This window comes from Phyllopteryx taeniolatus, chromosome 5 (genome assembly GCF_024500385.1).
Source record: "Phyllopteryx taeniolatus isolate TA_2022b chromosome 5, UOR_Ptae_1.2, whole genome shotgun sequence".
Lineage (NCBI taxonomy): Eukaryota > Metazoa > Chordata > Actinopteri > Syngnathiformes > Syngnathidae > Phyllopteryx > Phyllopteryx taeniolatus.
The window spans coordinates 10,030,453-10,049,059 of record NC_084506.1 but is presented as its reverse complement, the minus strand read 5'-3'; the positions used below and the strand labels follow the sequence as shown (position 1 = coordinate 10,049,059).

General features: G+C 43.1%; 1 protein-coding gene across 7 annotated transcripts in view; it reads right to left on the bottom strand.

Moving 5' to 3' along the window:
* The window catches only part of LOC133477627 (serine/threonine-protein kinase WNK1-like), a 36,599-nt gene that overhangs the window by 17,058 nt on the left and 934 nt on the right, over positions 1–18,607 (bottom strand). For 6 of the 7 annotated variants that reach the window (XM_061772567.1, XM_061772566.1, XM_061772572.1 and 3 more), the window contains exons 2-5: positions 13,253–14,456; positions 3,857–4,029; positions 3,478–3,698; positions 1,765–1,922 (exon numbers count right to left, since the gene is read on the bottom strand). In XM_061772567.1, the coding sequence (XP_061628551.1) occupies positions 1,765–1,922; positions 3,478–3,698; positions 3,857–4,029; positions 13,253–14,029 (1,329 nt within the window). In that variant the 5' untranslated portion in view covers positions 14,030–14,456. Of the gene's footprint in view, positions 1–1,764; positions 1,923–3,477; positions 3,699–3,856; positions 4,030–13,252; positions 14,457–18,397; positions 18,564–18,607 lie in introns of those variants that run through there. The other variant, XM_061772568.1, reaches the window with a different exon arrangement.

The window sequence follows — 18,607 nt, the reverse complement described above, 5'->3', positions numbered from 1 at the left end:
CTGATTCTAACAACTGCACAACAGTGAGCAGCGTCATTATCGAGCACAAGTTGATGCAAAAATTAAGTTCATGGTAGCAGAATAGTGCCCGGCCGGAGTTGATCAACTTGAAATCGGTGAATGGAACAATGAGCTCCATCTCCTCAGGCAAGAGCAAGACAAATGTAACACTAGCCGCCACCTAAATGTGGGTGCAGCAACACGAGACTTTGTTTCTCGAGTGACTAAGCTGTCTTTGATTCCCCGAAGCCTTTTCAACTCGTTTTACTTTCAGATACTGCCAACAATAAATTGAGGACCAGGCATATTTCCTAGGTTATCGTGTGAATCATGGGACTGAAATATGACATCTTAAATTCTTCGGCTGTTACTACTTTTCAGTAATGCTGCCAACCGGAAGATTAGTCATCGGTACTTAACAAAACAGTGTTTGCCTCACGTTGAAAAGGGTTCAGCCTCTTATCAGTTATCCATGCCAAAAGTCTGCATACTTTTCCAACACACAACTATTAACTCATTCACTGCCAGACGTTTACAAAGCAGAGTTTCCCCATATAGCCAGGCGTTTAAGAGCATTTTGGCTCATCTTTAAAGACTCAAGACTGTGTTCTGTGACAATATAAGAACCAAACCTAGCAAAAGACTAGACGACTCTCTTCTTTCACCGGGGGTGGGGGTTGGGGGGAGGGAGTTTGTTTGTAGCTTTTTCCGTTCTTTAGTAAACACCAGTAGAACATGGGCTGGTTTCACCAAACCTCGGATTTCTGACCAAATAAAGAGAACGAGCTTTGTGTGAAAAGAAACTTGTTTAGCAGAACAGTGACTTTGAAACTTTTTTTTTTTGCTTTTGTGACACCTCAAACTACAAAACAACAAAAACAAGACTGAGAAATGACTTTTGGTGGCATAATTATGTTTTTCAGAAGAAAAAAAAACCAAGATACGCACTGTGAGCGACACAGACTTAAATGTCTCAAAGAGTGGCTTTTTTACATAGCGTTCGCCATTCACTCCACGAATTGCGCCATCTTCTCTGACAACCGTAACACATACAGTGGAACGCCGCATACTTGTGATTCGGCACCCGAGGATTCACCTAAATGATGAGATGCCTAAACTAGTCCGACTTTACACGTTGGCACCCCCCCCCCCCCCCCCCCCCCCCCCCATTTATAATCGGGACATTTCAGATACACCCTGTAATCTTTAATTTCAACTCAAAAGCTGTGCTACCCTCAAATTCAAAGTGATGCACTGTTGCCATCTACAGGTGTCTGTTGGTCATTACATTTTTGTAGAAGCTTCAATTTCACTGGCGAACTGGGCAAGACCCTCTTCCACACCTACCCAATGAAAAACGTACTTGACAAATACATTGGTCAGTGGCAGTAGAAGTTGGATTCCAGTTAAATATAAACATGGCAGTGAATGAGTTCAGAGGGGGAAAAACAAGCCAAGGGCTCGTTGGCTTCTCTAGGACGTACACAGGTTTGTGAGTCACTCAAACTCTGGAATGTTTATTCGTCTTAAAAGATACCGCATCACAATTCACTTCAGCTGAGAGATGAGATACAAAAGAAAGTTTCAAATGTAAAAAAACAATCTTGGTTGTGAAAAGACAATGATTCCAGAATGGGACATTTGCCTTCTCGGCACATGGGAAGAAGGCGGGGCACAGGGGGAGAGACGGAGCACTTAAAAAAAAAAAAAAAAATCTATAGATATTTTTTTTTTTTTTTTTTTTTGGGGGGAAAAAAGACTTACGCTGGTCACTCTGCGGTAGATCTGTGCAGCATTCTGGCACTCTGAGTAAGGGTACTCTGAGGTGGCCATCTCCAGCATGCACATTCCAAAGGCATACACATCCACTGACTCGTCGTACTTCTCCTCATACATCTCAGGCGCCATGAACTCAGGGGTACCTTAAATCAAAACAACTATTCAGAACTCTCTTCCTTACTGACAGAGTGGGCTTCTTAGCCCACTGCCCCTTCTCTGCTCCTCTAACCCGTGTTGGGTTGAGGAAGAGGAGGATGAGAAGAGTGACCAGCCCGGCGACATCTCCTGAGGTAGACCCTGCGAGGTGGAAGTTGGAAGAAAGAGGAGAGAGAAAAAGGGGGAAGGAAGGCAAAAAAGAGAAAAAACAAAAAAAGGAGGGAAAAGCTGAACTCAGTTAGACTGTAGAGTAGAGGGCACATGTTTGTCTGTGTAGGACCTTCAATTTTGGAACAGGAAAATGTGTTGGAGGTAACTGATGAGCAGAACGCCAAAGCGCCAGTGAAATGCCCTATTTGAAGCAATATTTGGAATCAAGCGGTTGACCCAAAATAGAATTTGTTCCAAGGCCATGTTTGAAAAACAACTAGCTATGGAAATAACTTCTGTCAAGAGTGTACCTTCAAACCACACGCACGTGGCATTTTATTCCTTACCTTATCTTACCTTACCTATTGAAGTCTGACTTACCAGCTGTACTCAAACTGCAGATGAAACACGTTATTTATGGTCAAGGCTGAGAGAAGCATCTCCCATAGCTAGTTACTGTTCTCAGCAATGGGTCTCTGAACATCAGCTCCTAGTTATTAACAGTTCACCCTCAATCTTAGGTCATACACAGAAAAACTCATTGACTTCATTGAATGCATTTTTGGGTTGTTCAAATTGATGTGTGTTCCAGCACACTGTCAAGACTTACCAGGCCCATAACAGTTCATACTTTTCTTCATTGACCAGCAGTACCCTATTTATTCCAAACAGCAGAATGGGGCACAGCTGTAGCTAGAGCCTACATTTTAAGCAAAAGGCTAACAAGAGAGAAAGTGGGGGAGAGCTCCCTGGAATACGAATGACAGAAAAAAAACAATCGGCAGTCCTGGAATATTTTTAAAAGACAAGACAAACGCTAGTTGGGAAACCTGTTGAGGCAAACCGATAAAGACAGATTTGTTAAACATGATGAGCCTGATTGGCAAACAGACCACATATTTCCAAACCACAGAACAAGACCAGTCAGTCAGTCAGTCTAAGACAGAAGCAACGGCCATACCTTTAGCCATGGCCAGGTTAGCCTGCAAGAAGGCATAACAACTATTATGGTAATATTATTGTCTAACAACAGAAGAATATTAGGCGCTACTTACATTCAGTAGGTGCCTGGGAAAAAAACTTTCTTTTGGATAAACATCGAAGTATTCTGTACAATGACCGATACTTGAATGGACAAAGAGTGAAATCCCTGTGGTGATCTATTTAAGATTACCACAGTAATTGGCCTCCAATTGAGCTGTGGTTTGAGAGACAGCTGAAACGCTGTGGTCTGTTTTTGAACCACATCGTCAAAAACAATAAGTCGTCAGGTCAAAAGACCCCCCCATTAGACACCATTTTCAGTATAACAACATTTCATGACCCCAGAAACAAGAGCTGCCCCCACAGCGACAGAAGCAAAAGTAGGTAGAAATGATGTCGGGGTCATACCTATAACACTCTTGGCGAAGGATGCGCGCTTTAGTGTGGCCAGTCCGAGGTCTCCAATCTTAACAGATCCCGTTGGGCCTGTGATGAAAATGTTGTCGCATTTCAGGTCCCGGTGGATGATGGGCGGTGCACGGGTATGGAGGAAATGGAGCCCCTTGAGGATCTGGCGACACCAGCTCCGCAGCACTTTAATCTTCATCACCTTGAACCTCTTCAGATACCTGTGAGAGAAATCGTCTTCACTTCAAATATGTTCGGCTTGTACAAAATGTCCATTGTATTTATTGTGTGTGAGAAAAAAAACACGTGCACCAGACCTAGTTTTAGTCTGTGATCATGTATGTTATTAACGCTAAGGAAAGTTTGTGTGTGTACATACGTTTTGAGTGTTCCAGAAGTCATGAGTTCAGTAACCAGAACAATGCATTTCTTGCCCTTGGAGGGTCCCTCCCAGGAGTCGTAGAAGCGGACAATGTTAGGATGTTGCAATCCCTTTAACATCCCCGCTTCCTCCTTAAAGCGCTGCCGCTCCGTCTTTGACAGTTTTCGGTCCTGCGGGAGTCAAAAAGAAAGCGTTGGAAGATTTGACCCAAGGCAATTAAGACAATTCATTCATCAAGCCAGTTGTACCAAGGCGCTTGGGATGGAATATTCATTAAAGCCGCTGTTCTATTATCAACATTTCACCAGTGTTTATGCACATTTTTAATCGCATGGCATGGTAAAGCAAAACAATGGCAACATTCACAACAGGCGTTTGATCCGTGAACATGTTCAAGGACGTCCACTTCCATCCCTTTCTGTGACTCTTCCAGTCTCTCTGTTGCGATCTGCTGATGACACGCTGACACTCCAAGCTCAGTGCCCGCTTTTGCAAGGCTTCAAACTGAATGTTTAATCGGAACATTCAAAAAGGGGAAATGCCCACTGAGCTGAGCGTGTCACCGAGTGTCAGCGGTTGCAAGAGAGACGTAGAGAGGCTGGGAAAGTCGCAGAAAGAACGCTCACAAATATTGTTAGAAACAAATATTCCATCCAACGATTACTGTTGTTCATTTGAACAAAAACACAAAAAACAAATATCATACGAGTCGGAGCGAGGTTGTACTCGCCAAACCTTTTTGAAAAAGAGATACTTCTTGCGTACTTATTCATGCGAAGGGCTACGAGTTTGAAATACACTTTCTGGGGCTTCTGAATTCTGCCGTTCAGTTCCTTGTTACAGAAAAGCAAGTTGTGCAAAAAGTACTAAAGCAGTGAAAAGCAGGGAATCAGCATTTTAGGTTCATCCTGAAATTTCAGCCCAAATATCCCAAACATTTTGTGAATAGTGTAGGTTGACATAAGCGCACAGAACCTCACATCATCAATCAAACATGTGAGTGAACATGGCTGTGGCTATTGTGCGCGCACACACACACAGAAAAACAAAAAACATTTCAATAAAATGCATTTTTGGTTTAGTCAAGGATTCCAAACAAACCAAAATGAGAGCAGTAACACACAGGATTTCTAAGAACTGGACAAGAGTGTAAAAAAATAATAGATAGATAAAAATGCGAGCCTTTAAAATATCCTTTGGATCCAGAGTTAAAGCTCTGGAATGCAAGTTATTTCCACAGCAAAAATGATGGTAGGGCGTGAAAAGATATAGTATGGCAGAGCTCCCAAGAAGCTTCAGACCTCGTTTAGACACAGCTATCCATGACAAAGCGAGGGACGAAAAGAAAATATTGTGTGAGCAAATGGGCTTGATAAAGCTTAATAGCTTCAGTGACGCTTGTAAACTTGTCAGGAATGGGAACCAAAAATATTACTGTCCATCGGACGCAGAGTCGGCAGTACACCAAAAATCTGGAACGCGTACAACCGCCCTTCTCAAATTTCCCGAGTAAGTCCCGGTGTGACCTACATTTACAACGTGCAGAACTTTAGTTTGAGGAACGCGAGTCCAGTAAGACTGGCCCACTGAATCCCCACTCCCAAACCCCCCCCCCCCCCGGCCAAACTGTCCAGGAAATTCAACCCACCGTTGAGAGAAGAATGAGTTCTGACCTGTATATGCATGCACGAGAAACACAAAACTTGGGATTGTGACTGATAGCGTATGGTATTTGATTGCAGTCATTTGGGTTTTTTCAAAGCTGAATGTTTGGAATGTCCATGGTACACAACTACTATGAAATTGACAAGTCAGAGATGACACTAATTCAAATATGCACCCAGACCCACTGACCTACTTTCTAGAGTGTTTATCTGGTGGCGATGCGGTGCAGTCCTTCCTCTTTTTGCACACCACGTGATGACAGCCATGTCAAACATCCACAGCGCACACAGGCTCAGGGTTCCTACATGAAGCCCAACAAATACCAACCTCGACCATTAATGGTCGCCTTTCTACTAACGGTGCACTTTTACAGACGCCTATAAACAAAACCTCACCAAGCCCCAAGCTTATATTACTGTCTAATGAGCCACAAAGCTGTGGTAATGTCAGGTTCACGAAAACATGCTCGTGGTCGGTAACGAGCCTTCCATTGGCAAAAGGTTTAGCCATTGTTGACCTATTGGAAGCAATTGTCCCGTGGTTAAGAAACATTAGCGCAGTAAATTTGAGTGCTGTGCTACTTTTCTGTACTCCCTGCAGGGCTGATAACTCCAATTGGATTATCAAAAAAGTTCAACCAAAATCTCTGCCTCAAAGCTTCGCAGTCAGCGTTTCTCTCCACTTGGACTAATGTTACTGCAGACTCGCTTAGAAATAAGTTGGTGTGAAAGAGATGATGTCCGAACTTATAAAAAAGATTAACTGCAATGTGTCTACAGCAAAGCAGAACTGGCTTACACAACAGCACATCTACGATAGCCCACATTAGGTAACGTAAACATCGTTAGCTAATCTTACACACAAGTTTTCCCCCTTAATGTGGGCCAGACAATCATCAGATCCTGCGGCATTTGCTTCGTTCAGTGCGCGAGAAAAGTTGAGGCAGAACATGCCTGTTAACAATCCAACAATTTCTCGCCGTGCCGGAGCAATCTCCCTCTTGCGATTCCCCCCCTTTCCCGAGCTGAAGCGGGCCATCAAAGGGACCGGTTTTGAAGACCTCAAGATGGCGTTGACCCAGAGCTGCGGAGGATTCCAAAAGAAAACACGTGGCAGACAAGGCTAGGAAAATGCGTGCAAAAACCTGCAGTTCGGATTTGAAATATGTCTTTTGTGAAACCGGTCTTGGAACCTTTTTTGAAGCACCTCGTTTGTGACTTAAGTTGGTAATACTATTGAAAACTAAAGCTTTGATTGTGACTGAAGCAGTGAATGAACCAAAGTAGCCAAACAGGAGTATCGATGGATGTAAAAATAAACTTCAGTTATTCAATAGATTCAAAAATTCACAAAAAGAGGAAAGATGAGTGGATGGGCTTGGGCTCGTGGATGAGCACGGACGGGCGGGTTGGTCGTTGGCTGTATCACATGGCAGCAGCCTAACCGAAGACAAGTGAATTGAAAACTTTCGCCACATATACGGTAACATTATCCGGGCTACAAATTGATTTGTTCTACTTACAGCTAACTGTAAGTACTTTCTGAAGAGAGTCAACCCCAGTAGAGCAGTACAGCAGAGCAGAAAATGCTTCTAGGCAAAGACCATCATAAATAACCCAACAACCCCTAAAAATAGATGGAGTGAGCAAAACGGATCATGCTGAGGGCTGGCTGTGTCAGGTCCTTTGCTCTGAGGTTGACACTGAGGGCTAGGACGAAGCCCTCGGGGTAGCAAGAGTTGGGTTCTGGCTCAGACGATGGGTTAAATAAAAGTTATGTTCCTCAGTGATTGCTTGTGTGCAACGTTGTCGTGGATGACACGTAGTGATGAGGTTTAAAGATGAGTCTAACGGTTAGTCAAACAGTCAAACGACAACATGACAAATCACAGCCATTTCACAATTGACACCATGAAATGGCGTCTGCTTATCATGGGGCAAGCACGCCTTCAACGTCAACAACATACGCCAGGCCTTACAATACAATCAAGTGTCAGATTTTGTCTTCCCCTTATTCCCCGCCCTTTATACATAACCCTTAATATGTTTGAACATTTTTAATGCTCAAACATGTAACATCAATACATTTGGATTTTTATAAAAACAAAAATGAAAGTGGTCAGCACCACACGTGAAGAAGGAAACGTGGTTCTCCAGCACATGTTTGAAACTTGGGTCAAATGGTTTCGACCGGCCTTCAGTGGAGATTTACCCAACTTCATCCGCAACTATCACGTCGCAATTCTACAAACCAAACGCTTAAAACAGTATACAATTGTGCCATGTAAACAATCCGGAGCAGTTCAAAAATCCGTTTATATAATAGCATGACGAAATACAAATATACATTACATACTCATCAGAGACGCTGAATATTAAATGTATCAATGTGAGCAGATGGCGATAGACATTCTGGCTAGTCAAAGTTGGCCGTAACAAATTTCTGCTTTTGACGTAGCAATATTGGCCTGCTCTCTGGCCTTGAGCAGATTAGAATGGCATGGCAGCACACGGAGGCTGAAATCTCATTGGGCAAAAACAAATAAAAGCACCTTTTGAAAGGCGCTAACAAGTGAAGAGAACACATTGTTGAGAAGAAGTAATTGTAGGAATGACTGTCCACCGCTGGGTTTCATCACATCATAAAATAAAAATAGCGCTGGGCCCAGCTGCATCTTGAGTCATTCTTCATCACATTATGACTTTGTCATTCGAAATTAAAGACTACAGTGTGTGTGTTATAGTTTTTAAGCCTAAATGTTGAAAGTGAGTATACTATTTCTGGACTTGTATGGACATTTTTTTTAATATATTACTTAAAACCTTTCCTGTACAGTTCATGTTTTCAGCTGGTGACAGTCATACAAAGGGATTATTTTAACCTTCCATTAGTTTGGTATTTCAGACAAAACAAATGCCAGATACTGCGTAATACAACTCTTGGACGGACGTGAGCAACCAGCTGGACAGGTGGCCATGAAAGCCTCTGGGGTGGATGCCTGGGGCTCTCTCGCTCATTTCTGAATGTTCGGCATTGGGTAGAGCTGGTGAGGAAACAGGTGGGAAGGGAGCAACTGGAAGACGACATAGATGAAGATGGAATCGGGAGTCCCCTAAATTCTATTCCTCCTACTGACTGATGTGACCTACTTACTGTAAAAGCGTGCCTGCAATGTGAAGTCCAAAACAAAATAGTGGGAGCTAAAAAGGGCGGAGGTCAAGAACCCTTCTCTCAAAATAGGTGTTTGCAACAGTTTTGAATGCAAGACGTCGGTTGACAAGTGCCATATTCCTTTCCAGTAAGTAGGCCTTTAAAATGCTTTACATTACTCCTGTCAACCGGCGTTTACTGAGGCGATTCAAGTGTTAAATTCATTCCTGTGGTTCTCCCTTTGGAGTCTTTGTACACAAGAGACATTTTCAGTGTCGTCATGTTTAATAAGCATGAAACACTCACACGCCTGCTGCTCTTTGACCGTTTGTTAAAGACAATTCCAAAGGATCGACGGAAGCAAAACCTGTCAGACTTGTTGAATTAGCATACAATCGCTAGGCCACTGCTTCCATCTGGCACCAAACTCCTAGGGAACAGCTCAAGCCGATTCGTTTCTGCTTCACGGACTAAGGCTTCAACAAGAACCGAAGCAACGAGCAAATTAGATGAGCGCCTAGCTTTTTAAGTCTTTAAAACTCAATAACCGGGTGTACGTTTTCCACAGTCAACATAAAGCTTGTCAAGTCGTACATTAAGATGTACATTGAATAAATAGCCCCGAGGGATGTGTAAAGATGGAAAAACAAGAACGTGGGTGTGTGATCACGGGACAGCTTTAACAATCATGTGAGAGGATTTTAGCTTCACATGTGCAACTGGAACGTTTCCAGTAAATGAAAATAATCAGAACAACCACAGGCATTTTGAATGTCATGTTTGCTTGTATGTTCAGAATAGGCCGAGCTTGCACATGATACACACCTGCTTATGATTAAACTTACAATTAAAACAATTAACACAATCAGTTGAGTGATTTTATCATGCCATAATAAAACACAAATGAGCAAAATTTGGCTTTTTTTTTTTTTTTATGTTGCAGTTTCCCTACATTTGTAGCAGTTCATCACAAAGGTATCTGCTCACATGAAATGGTACCTAATATGCATTGCGACTTATCACTCAATGCACAGATGTATACCGAGAGACGCTATGAGTGAGAGTGATTCAGGATGGCTCATGTACAAAAGAATAGGTTTAGCAGCACATATTTCAAGTGGGGGATGATGACAGATACATCTTAACCACAACGCGCAGAAGACAGGAAAATTGCCACAAATCACAAGTAGACAAAAATACATGCTTGAAATAACTTTAAAACCAAATACTTTTCTGTGGCATTGATGCTATTTTTAAGGTCATTGAAAATATTCCTTTTTTAAATAACAAATTATGTGGGATTACAACCTATTCTGTGGAAACGATATTTTTGTTCAAGAGTGACATTGCCAAATAAATTGAGGTTGTATGCCACCAGATTCTGGGGATGTGTAAACCTTCATATTTGTAAAAATAAAACAAAGCAAACAATATACCCAGAATTAATACTTCCACATCAGCAATAACAATCCAAAAATCACACATATCCACTCGCTGTAATAGAAAAACTGCAACCCCTGGTGCTCTTATTTGGAACACCGCCTCTTTTTGTCGGTCGGACGCGACAAACAACATCGTCAATCAAGTGCGCTTGTCAAGGAAGTGGATTTCCCTGGCTGCTGCTGTTCTATCATAATAATACAACAAAGAGAGGAAACAGGTGAGAAGAAAGAGACTGGCTATTTCAAAGACAGTTGGCTATGCTCTCGCCATTCATTGACTGCACTCGTGCGTTGCGGCACCAGAGACTCTCCCCGTGCCTCGCGTTTTTGCCATCGGTACATAAGATATTATAAATATAGTTAAGTATGATAGTAAAACACAACATACAAACTGTATTGGTTTGGCTTGGCAATGGCCGGCCGGATGTCGCTTGGTACCAAGAAGTTGTCATTTTTGTTGCTTAAGCTAATATGACGACATTTTTGATTGCCCGTCACGTATGCAATGTTGCGACGCCATTCCGCTGTAATTCAAATGTATTAAACCCAGTTGTAGAATCCCACACGTGACAGTTCGGTCACTTTGCTTTGGTATGCGGCAAGCTTCACCAGCCAACCGGTTTCCAGCTCCTGATGTCACTTACTCGGCCACGCCCCTTTAAAAGGCACACATGCAACAGAGGAATAGCAATCACACACTATGAAACCAGTTTATTTCGTCACATTTTGTGTTTGTTTACTATTTAGCTTTGTTTAAAAACAAAATGTGAATTTTTTGGGGGGGGAGGGCTGGAACAGATTAGTGGCATTTCAATTTGTTACGAGTGAATTGAGTTATGGGCTTGGTCACGGAACAAATTAAACTCACGAGTCATGGTACCAGTGTATTTAAATCAGTGTATAAGGATGACAGCATATTGCTGTAAAAACAACCCTTGACTTTGCTTGGTGTGAAATAGTTAAAAAAACGAAACGTGAACTGGGGCCATTCATGAGGAAGATGGGGGGGAGGACAGCTAGGCCGAAACAAGCCTTGGCAGGCCAGCCTGCTGTGCTTCACACAGGAGATTCTTCTGTCAGGAATGTGACCCATTTTACATTCACACAAGCATTCAGAGCTTGAGCCCAAACGAGCATGCGCGCCACTGGTGCTGTGTAGGGGGGAGGGGCACGTGCCTGTAATCTTCACATTGTTCCAAAGTGTGCATGTGAAGCTAAGGTTGCTATGTATGTATGTGTTGCTGTTGGACAGGCTGAGAGCGTGACAGGAAAAGCCAACAATCATGTGGCGAATGAGGTCAAACTTTGCTCAGGGCCATGGAGCGGCTTCAGCTGGACACACAGCAGAAAGCTACTGTTTTTTAATGTTTGTTCAATCTGTTCAGCATATTTGGCTTTGGCCACAGCTAATTGGGCGAAATCTAATTGAAAGCCAATCGCGCACTTGGCACAAAGAAAGAGAGCCATTACATGAAGTGCCCATTTAACAAATTTCCTAATTATATTCAGGGTAGGAGTAATTTAAGAAACTAACTTTGTCCAAGTTTGAATTGCTTTTGGACTTCTTCGGAGCACTAACTTTCATTTATGACATTCAATATTACCTTGTCCATTCTTTCCTTGGTTCCAAAAAGGAGTGCAAGTGTGTCAGTGTTCGTAAATCCTCATTGGAATTGGGAAATTGCAATGATGAGCAGATTGTGTACGCTATCAGTGCAACCGCTCTAAACTGGCTCCACTCCAAGGTGTTTCCCAATGACTTCATTGTAAGCAATGTTTTTGTCACAGGAACATTCATTGTACAATCATTTGGATAACATCCTGCTCCTACCTATCAGGAGGAAGTGACTTCAAGTGTGTATGGATCAGCACCAAAAGAAGAACACCATGGGGGGAAATGGCAGGTGTTCTTATGCTGCTCATCGTGTGAAACAATCCGAAAGGAAATGCGAGTGAGTGTGGTCTCCGAGAGGAAACGTCAGCGGATGTTACTCAGGTAACTGAAAAGAAATGGCATCGGCTGTATGCCAAAATACACAAAACTGGCTTGTCTAGGATAAATGTTCATTGTTGTATGAGGCCAGGAAAACAAAATCAATGTCTGGTTTTTGTACAAAAATATAGCCTCTCCAAATACAGAATACAATTAAGCCGTACCATGAGGCAAAACCGAGAGGCTGGCAATTCATCAGTGGACAAAGACCATTACCCCGCCGCCAACGGCAGCAGTTGAGTATGGCTATCTCCATAATGTATGGTTTTAAATGTGAGCGTAAAATATGGTCAGAAGATCAGGGAGCACTGGATGCAAGCAGCATGGAATCTTTTGCACATTAACCCCATTGGCGTCGCTCGTCATCATCAACTTTGCCTTTGACGTGGTTAGAAAAAAAGTCAATTGATCATTGAGTTGTATCATTTCATGAAATACATTCAACTTGTGATTAGAACTCCACTAGCATCACTGAAGAGATTATGGTGGACGTTGGAGGTTTCACTGTACAGGGTTAGGGTGAGTGAGACACAATGAACCCTAACCCTATACCGTGGTTCATCGTTCTCTCTCCCGCTTTTTTTCCTCAAAGACCACAGTGAAAATATTGTTGCCTACTTATTGTATGTGTTGATGCTCCGTGCATGTAAAACTAGCATTTGATTGAAGGTTTGTAAGGTAGTAACATCTATGCCAGTTTCCGTTAGCCCGTATTTCACATAATATCTTAGTATAAAGCTAGCGGACTTTTATTACATGAAATCATACAACATTTTGGTGTTTCAAAATACAATGTTTAATATTCTCTTTTGTTTTGTGTGTCAGTTTGAACTTACTGAAAGCGACAAATGGACTGAAGCAAACGCGCTTTCTCTCTTATTTAGAGAACTGAGTGAGAACAGGCACAAAGAAATACTTGAAAACTGCGCTTCAATAAGCTTCTTTTAAAAATGACGTGCTCTCTCTCTATATAATCTATCATATAAATCTATGACAGATTTTCCCCTGGTCTGGAACAAATGACAGTTCGCAGTCGTTTATCGTGTCATGTAAACTTGAAATGTAGCATGTCAGTACCGTGGTAAACTGTAGAGACAATATTAAGTGAGACAAACTAAAGATGCAAAAGAAATCATTTCTTACCTGCAACTCACACCAAGCCACCTCCACTGTGGTTTCCGTATCTAAGCCCTTGTAGACCGTCTTGAACGAGCCACGTCCAATTTCAATGTCGAACTTGAGGAACCGTCCGTCCGGCGATGTTCCCACTGCTTTGGTCTCGGCCTCTTCGATGTCCTCCTGCACTTTCTTCTCCGCTTCCCTCTGCTCCGCCTCGGCGCGAGCTTTGGCGGCGTCTTTGTCCTCTTCCTCCCCCTCTCCTTCGCGCGGTACCTTTGCGTCGGCAGAGTTGTCCAGCTCGCTCTGGCTCAAGTCTGGCGACGACTGGGTCTCCGCCACCAACTCCGCGTCACAGACATCTTGTAGGATGGCAGACGCCTGATGCGTAGGCACGATGTTCGCCTTGGCAATTTCCGGGTCTTTTCGCTTTCCCCTTTCCAGAGACTCGGCGGACTCCTCTTTACGAGGCGCGCTTTGTTCAACCTGCGGCGTGCGAACAACGGCGGCCTGTTGCCGCTGCGCCGGGGCCTCTCGCGACTGGTTCCGCTGAGCGGCGGGTATAGGGATCCTGCTGGGCAAAGGGAGGGCCAACGCCGTGGCATTGGAGTCGCTGATTACGCTGCGGCGCAAGAAGCGGTGCTCTGGGTTGCAGCGGTCACGCTCCATGGTGTGATGCCGCCGCCTCACCTCGGTCGGACGGGATTCGTTGACCATCGAATCTGAGCCAGAGCTGGGACCGTTTCCACTCTTTGGAGGGGGAGCCAGGAACTTCACCATTTTGTCATCAGGCTTTTCCGACATCCCACACAAAGAGTCCAGGAAGACTAGAACTGAAAAATTAAAATAAGGAGACTTCCATGACGACTAGGGGCTTTTGTTTGAGCGGTACCAGGGATCTAAGGTGAAAAAAGAAAGTCTCAAATTTCCTTTCCCTGTTGCTTAAAGTCCGTCTTCATACACATAGTGCAAAGATTGGGGGAGGTCGACGGGAGGCGTTCTTTTGGAAAAGGCTTGAACACCACAGCAGGGCACAGAGTTATGATGTTTGTATACAAATCTCTCTAAGCCCACACCACCCATTCTGTAAGACACGGGCTGCAGCTTCTGTCAAGCATAAGGACTCGCTGGTGAGGAACAAACGCACACAGCCTTCTTACAGATGCCCGACTTGACTTCTGAGCAAAGGCCCACTGGTAAAATAATCCAAATTTACTCTTGTCCAATTTCACTGCAAGAGAAAAGAAGAAAAAAAAAATGCTTCAGATTGGACAAAGAAAAACATAGCATAGCAACAAAACATAAAACTGAAGTATTTTGGCAATATTAAACAAACTGCATGATAGAAAACTGATCCAGCATGTTTTAAAAAGCCATGTGTGTGCAGAGCAATGAAATCACAATGCTGAGACGCTACTGTTGAACTCTTTGATCAGACTCTTGTATATTTTGAGCTTCAGCTTGCCACAGACAATTTGTTTCTCTTTGTTGTTGTTTCTGTTTTCGTGCTTTAATAATAAAGCGAGACAGACTAGTTACTACACCCACTCGTCACAACATTAGCTGCACATTCGCAATTAACTAGGATCCAATGCAAGAGCTGCATCTCCAAATCAGCCTTTACTGAGCTACGATAACATCACATTAATTAGAATAATGGCTGTGGCTGGAGTTGCCGGCGCTGCATTTTGATGATCAGATTCAACAACATCATTTGGCAAAAGTTATGATCCCGTGGCAGAGGGTTAGCAAATAACCATATCAACCAATCAATTAGCTTTATTATTTATCCAAGCATAGACAAAGACGATAGGATTAAATAACCAGGTACGAGTGTACAGATACACCAAGATAACCATCAGAAAATACATATTTACTAAAAAGCATCATACATGAAATAGGCAGCGGTACCAATGTCTCCAGATCAGGGACTGCTATTGTGTAGCACTTAACCATATGTTCGACAAGTACGAAATCATTCCATTGATTGAGTCCTTTATCCAACAGATACATTTGAACAATAGATGCATGCCTAGTACTGACTCTTGCACTTAAAATACATTTCACTTGTTGACTTAGTGGTACCGTATGGCAAATTCTTATATTTTAGCATAGTTTCCCCACTTTGAATGTTTAAGAACATCCACAATGTAAATATCAGACAAAGATAAGCCAAGTGAGCAATTGGTTTTTAAATGGTGGTTTTATTCATTCAGGAAAAATAACTATCCAAAGCTACCTGGCCGTGTGTGAAAAAGCAATGCCCCCCCCCCCCGTTAACTGTGGCTAATCACATTTTGGTTCACCCAAGCCTGATTAAGACAAAATCACTTAAACAGAACCTTTTTGACAAAATGAAGTCAGCGAAAAGAGCTCAAAATGCTGCAACAAACCGCCACGGTCCAAAGAAATTCAAGAACAAACGAGAAATAAAGTAATTGACATCCATCAGTCTGGAAAGGTTTACGAAGGCATTTTTAAAGCTACAGGATTCCGGCGAACCACAGTGAGAGCCATTACCTTCAAACGGAGAAAACATGGAACAGAGTTGAACCTTGCCAGGAACGGCCAACCTACAAAAATGACCCCAAGAGCAGAGCAACGACTCATCCAGGAGGTTACAATGTAACCCAGGACAACATCTGAAGAACCGCATTTCTCCTTTGCCTCACATAAGGTCACTGTTCATGACTCAACAATAAAGCCGAGAATGGGTAAAATGCCATCCATGACAGAGTTCCAAGGCAAAACAACTTCTGACCAAAAACAACAAAGGCTGGTCTTACCTTCTCCCCCAAAAAAGGGAGAATATTCTATCTTGAGTTCAGGCCTCTCTGCAGAAAAACATCTGGAACTCAGGAATGCGTGGACAATTTTAATTCATATTTCGCCTTTACTGAGGCACCAAAGAGACAATATTACCCAAATACTAGAAAAAGTTGCTTTGGCAAATAGGGGACCCTTAAAAAATAAATCCTTTAAAAACTGCATTTGATCTTTCCATATGTTTTATTATCTTAAATAAAGTAGGGAAACTGTGCAAAAAAAAATACTTTGAGAAGGTGGCCAATATTTTTTCACAGCACGGTAAAAATAATCTTTGCTCGTGTCAGTGATCACTCATCTTCTCAATTGAAATATGGAAAAAGGGTTTTCTCTGATCCTCGGCGCTATGGCGACGTCTTCTGGCTTGTGGCGGCCAATCATTTAAAGGCCTCTTTATACTCCAACGCCCGCATTGCCCCGCGCGGCCCCTCTGCGTAGCTTGCGGTGCGCACGGCAAAAATTGTAGCTGCGCGTTGAACGCCGCGGAGATCATCTCTCGTGATTGATCCGTTTTAGTCACATGCTGTGATGACGTACTCGGCGTGCCCCCTCGGTTCTCCGTACCATCTATGCCGCCACCTTCTCGATCGATTTTGCAGCATAATTAAACGTATCTGGTCATCTGGGTCCATTTGTTCTAGCAGACACTGTTCCACGGTCGCCATTGCTGCTTTGTTCCTTGTTACTGAAAGGAAAGGAAAAACGGCTACCGCCAAAAAATGCAGAGGAAACTCCACCCTGTGGTGTCCTAGCCAATACCGGCTGGAGCGACACCCCCGACTTGGAGGTGAACTGCAGTACATTTTCAAAACTGCGCGCATGGGTTGCACTCGAGTATAAAGGCAAACTACGCGCGGGGGAAAGCCGCAGTGACGTCAGCGTGGTCGCCGTCCGTGCGAGTATAAAGAAGCTTTAAAGCGACCTCGTGCTTTGATCATTCGATGTGGGGTCTTACTATCATTGTGAAGCAGAGGTCACCGAGTGTTGCATTGTTGGCCAAATATTCACAACCCCGCAGAGGGCACGCGCTTGAAATAAGAGGATATTTGGATAGGTGGGTCCCTTTCAATCACTGGAACAAAACCGGCTCACTGTGTTCATCTCTCAATGACCGCAAGCTCCGCTATTTAATCCAGCTATATTCCACATTGTAAATATAGTTAAGTATTGTTGTAAACCACAACAGATGTATGCTCGCATATACTGTATATGCCTGGCTTGGCGGCCAAACAGTAGAATTTTTTATTATTATTATTTTGATGGGAGGGAACCTTTTAAACACACCTCGTATGCAACTAGTTTCTCACACTGCCCCACCCCGACATCTGGATTTTGGCCTGTTTTACGGCCGCCCGCCCCCCCAGGAACTGTCCTGAGGTGCGCCACTTCCCTGAAGGTGTCGACTAACAGCATTTCATTTCATTTCATTAAATGGACTTTTAGGCTGTTTAAAATAACCCTGTATAGCATCACATCATCTGATTAATGTTGCCCACTCAACATCCTGATCATGATGGAAGGGGGATCACCCCATCTGTGATCCCTTCTCAAGGTTTCAACCCCCATAGTTTGTTTTCTCTGAGTTGTTTTCTTTCCCAGATGGGAGAATCTAGAGACGGGGATATCATTGATCTTTTGTGAAATGTAGCCTTTTGAGATGAAGGGCTATGTATATAAATACATTTACCCGGTCCATCTAGATCTACAGAGTATTAATCTCAGAGCATCATTACAGGATATTTTCATTTTCTGCAGGGCTAGCTAGTTTTACTATAATTTTAACGAAACTCTGCCGTATAGAGTGGAATTAAGTATGCGTGGAAGAAAGACAAATGTATATCATCTGTAGATGCACATTAAAGCCGCATCCAAACATTGCTTATATATATATACACACAACCCTACCATGTCTTCATCATCTGTCAATTGATGTCCAAGACACCTTATCTTAATACCTAATATACACATTGTTTAATTCATATTACTGACAGTGTCAGTAAAAAGTGCACGTTTGGCATTTTTGAAGAGGCAGAATCAAATAGAGGTCTGGGATGCATCTCATTACCTTGTGCACCTCGAGAAGTGCATACACATTTAAATGTAAAACTACGTCCGCTGTACAGAACATGAAATACACCAGCTCCCAAATCCCGACCATTTGTTGGTTTAACGTGCTCTGGCGTTTAACTAATTGACAGCTACTAGTAAGTAGGTCATCGGCTCAGATCTCAAACGAGGGAAGGTGTCATTAAAATGATCACGTTGCATTAATAGTCTCAGAACACTTAACGATAACGCCGCACTATAGAGGTAGAAGGGATTTAAAAAAAAAAAAAAAAGGCGTACTTGAGAGATCGTTATCGGTCACAGCAACCACCAACCATCAAGGCCGTTTTTAGTCCCGTAGTAATGCAGTCAGTGACCATCGATTCGGTTAATTAGGCATCCATCGCCTACCGTGTCCGAAGCACAACATACAACACCAACCGAACAGGGCGCAGTTTATGTCCGACCGTACACTCGAAAGGCACAATAATGAGTACAAGCGTTATTGTG